Source organism: Phoenix dactylifera, chromosome 1 (assembly GCF_009389715.1).
Source record: "Phoenix dactylifera cultivar Barhee BC4 chromosome 1, palm_55x_up_171113_PBpolish2nd_filt_p, whole genome shotgun sequence".
Lineage (NCBI taxonomy): Eukaryota > Viridiplantae > Streptophyta > Magnoliopsida > Arecales > Arecaceae > Phoenix > Phoenix dactylifera.
Window position 1 is genome coordinate 18,519,801 of NC_052392.1, and position 2,219 is coordinate 18,522,019.

Sequence of the window (2,219 nt, forward strand, 5' to 3'; positions counted from 1 at the left end):
CTAAAGCTGCTCACTTCATGGTTTCTGTAGAAGAATCACCAACCTCTTGGACGTCAGAAAAGGCTCAAGACTGCGGAAAAAGCTACCCGCACCAAGGAAAGTAGCATCTATTCCTTGTCGCACCATGTCTCTGCCCTCTTCTTATTTTCCGCCTCTTACAGTCTATACGAGTTCCCTTCATGCTTTTTGCCTTCCTCCGAAGGATTCGCATGATTCCATAAACTAATTTGCTTTAATTTATATTAAATAATATCTAACAATATATCATCTTCATCTTTGATGAAGATATCCATAGGGCCTTTTTCTCTTCAATCAAATATATCTATTTGAGAATCTCATGAGTAAGTAACTGGTGATGTTGGCTCCACCATGTCCTTCTGCTAATAGCTAGTCTAAATATGTCGGAGACTCACGTTGACAACCCGCATCTCATCTACACCAACACCCAAAAGAAAAATCCAAACAAAGAGAGAGAAAACTTAGGCAATTAATTCCATTCCTCTCATCTGGTACAACCACCATTGGGGACCAAACAAAGGGAAAATATGAACAAGAAACACCAAGCGTTATAGAAAAGCTCAGATCCGAAAGAAAGACCAATGAAGAAGCGTTGAGGACCCCTTTCGAAGATCTTTTAGCTAGAAACCATTTGGAGAGATCCCCTCCCGAGCTCCATTCCTCCATCAGAGAGCATCCAAAGTGGCCTCCCCAATACACATTTGGCTCTTTCTCCCCTTGCAGCCAAAAGAAGAGCATGAACAATGACAGATTAACTAAAAAAAGATTCGAAGAAAGATGAGATTTAGCGAAGGAGTAAGGTAGAGGTAGATGATCTGTCCCCGTCGAGAACGGCTTGGATTTTCCTCTTGGCCTTATCCTTTATCCCAGAAAAAGAGAGGTCCACGGTACGTACAAACTAAAACTAAACGAAAAAAAAGGGGCCAAAATAAAGACGAGATTAAGAAAGAACTTAACAACAGTTTGGCGACCAGACGTCAGCTCTCTGAATTATGTTCCTCTACGATCCTAAGAAAACAGCAATCAGATCACCTTAATGATCGGAGGTGTTCAATAAGCTGAGCCAAAATAACAAGATGATCAAAGGAAAGATGAGATTTTTTGGGGGATTTTAACTGATGGCAGGTAACCAGTCTCGGGGACAAAGGGTGTTTCCTTCTTCTATTATTATAGAAACAGAGTAGAAACAGCGAGGTATCTAGGCTCAAAAGATCAAAGGATGCGGGGGTTTTGGTGAGGCGTTTAGAATCATATCCAAGGATAGGTAACCAGAAATCACCAGGAATAATCTGGGCTTTTCTTCTCTACCAAGAACCGCGAAAGAAACACACACAAGACAATGACAATTACTAGAACTAGACAGCATCAACAACAGTTCTCTACAAGCATATTAATTAAGATTGGATTTTGGGTGCATGGCTTAGAAGGATCCAAGCTAAGCTAAGGGTAGGTGACGAGACGGCGGGAACAACTAGTGCAGGAGTACTTCCTCTTGGTCTTGAGGCAGAGGGGAAGGCAGCAGAGCCTCCAAGCCGTTTCCACGTCCGTCGCCATCACCGCTCCTCCGCAGTACGGGCAGTTTCCGGGCGCCTGCTGAGTTCCCAGCACTGTCTCCTCCTCGTCGCACACGAACACCAGGCACATCGCTCTTTATCCTTCTCTCTCGCGCTCTCTATTTCTTCGCTGGGTGGAATATCTTTTATCTCCTTTTTATCTCGAATAGGTTTCGTTGGGGTTTTTTTTATTCCGGATGGGATTTGGGTAATGGGTGGTGATCTCGCCGGGGTGTGGGGTTTATATGGAGTGGAGGACCCGACACAAGAGGGGGAACAGAGACTTAAAAAAAAAAAAATAAATAAAAAAATAAAAAAAGGTCAGAAACACATTTTATAGAACAGAGCAGCTAATTGGGTCATCTCATTTGTTGCTCGGTATAATGAAGAGATCAGCTAAACGATCGGTATCAGACATATCCGCATCTTAATGCTATTTACTTTCTTCTGACTTGAGGTTATACCACATTAAAGTAATATGAATGTCAATTTTTATCTATAAAAATAAGATAATAATAATGAAAAAGAAGAAAGAGGAGGCGAGGAACCGGACCCCAACCGTTCTTATTTTTGTTTTGGCCGTTGCCCCCGAATAGGAGGTGGGCACGGTGCCTCTGTCAGCCTTCCACATGGAAGAGCTTTGGGTTG

The 2,219-nt window shown here is 42.7% G+C and overlaps 1 protein-coding gene across 1 annotated transcript; it reads right to left on the reverse strand.

The window, feature by feature from the left end:
• Positions 1 to 467: 467 nt before the first annotated feature.
• LOC120111525 lies at positions 468 to 1,782 on the reverse strand. The gene has a single exon (XM_039128719.1). It carries the CDS (start codon positions 1,660 to 1,662, stop codon positions 1,459 to 1,461), a length of 204 nt encoding a protein of 67 aa, XP_038984647.1. The 5' UTR covers positions 1,663 to 1,782; the 3' UTR covers positions 468 to 1,458.
• Positions 1,783 to 2,219: the final 437 nt, after the last annotated feature.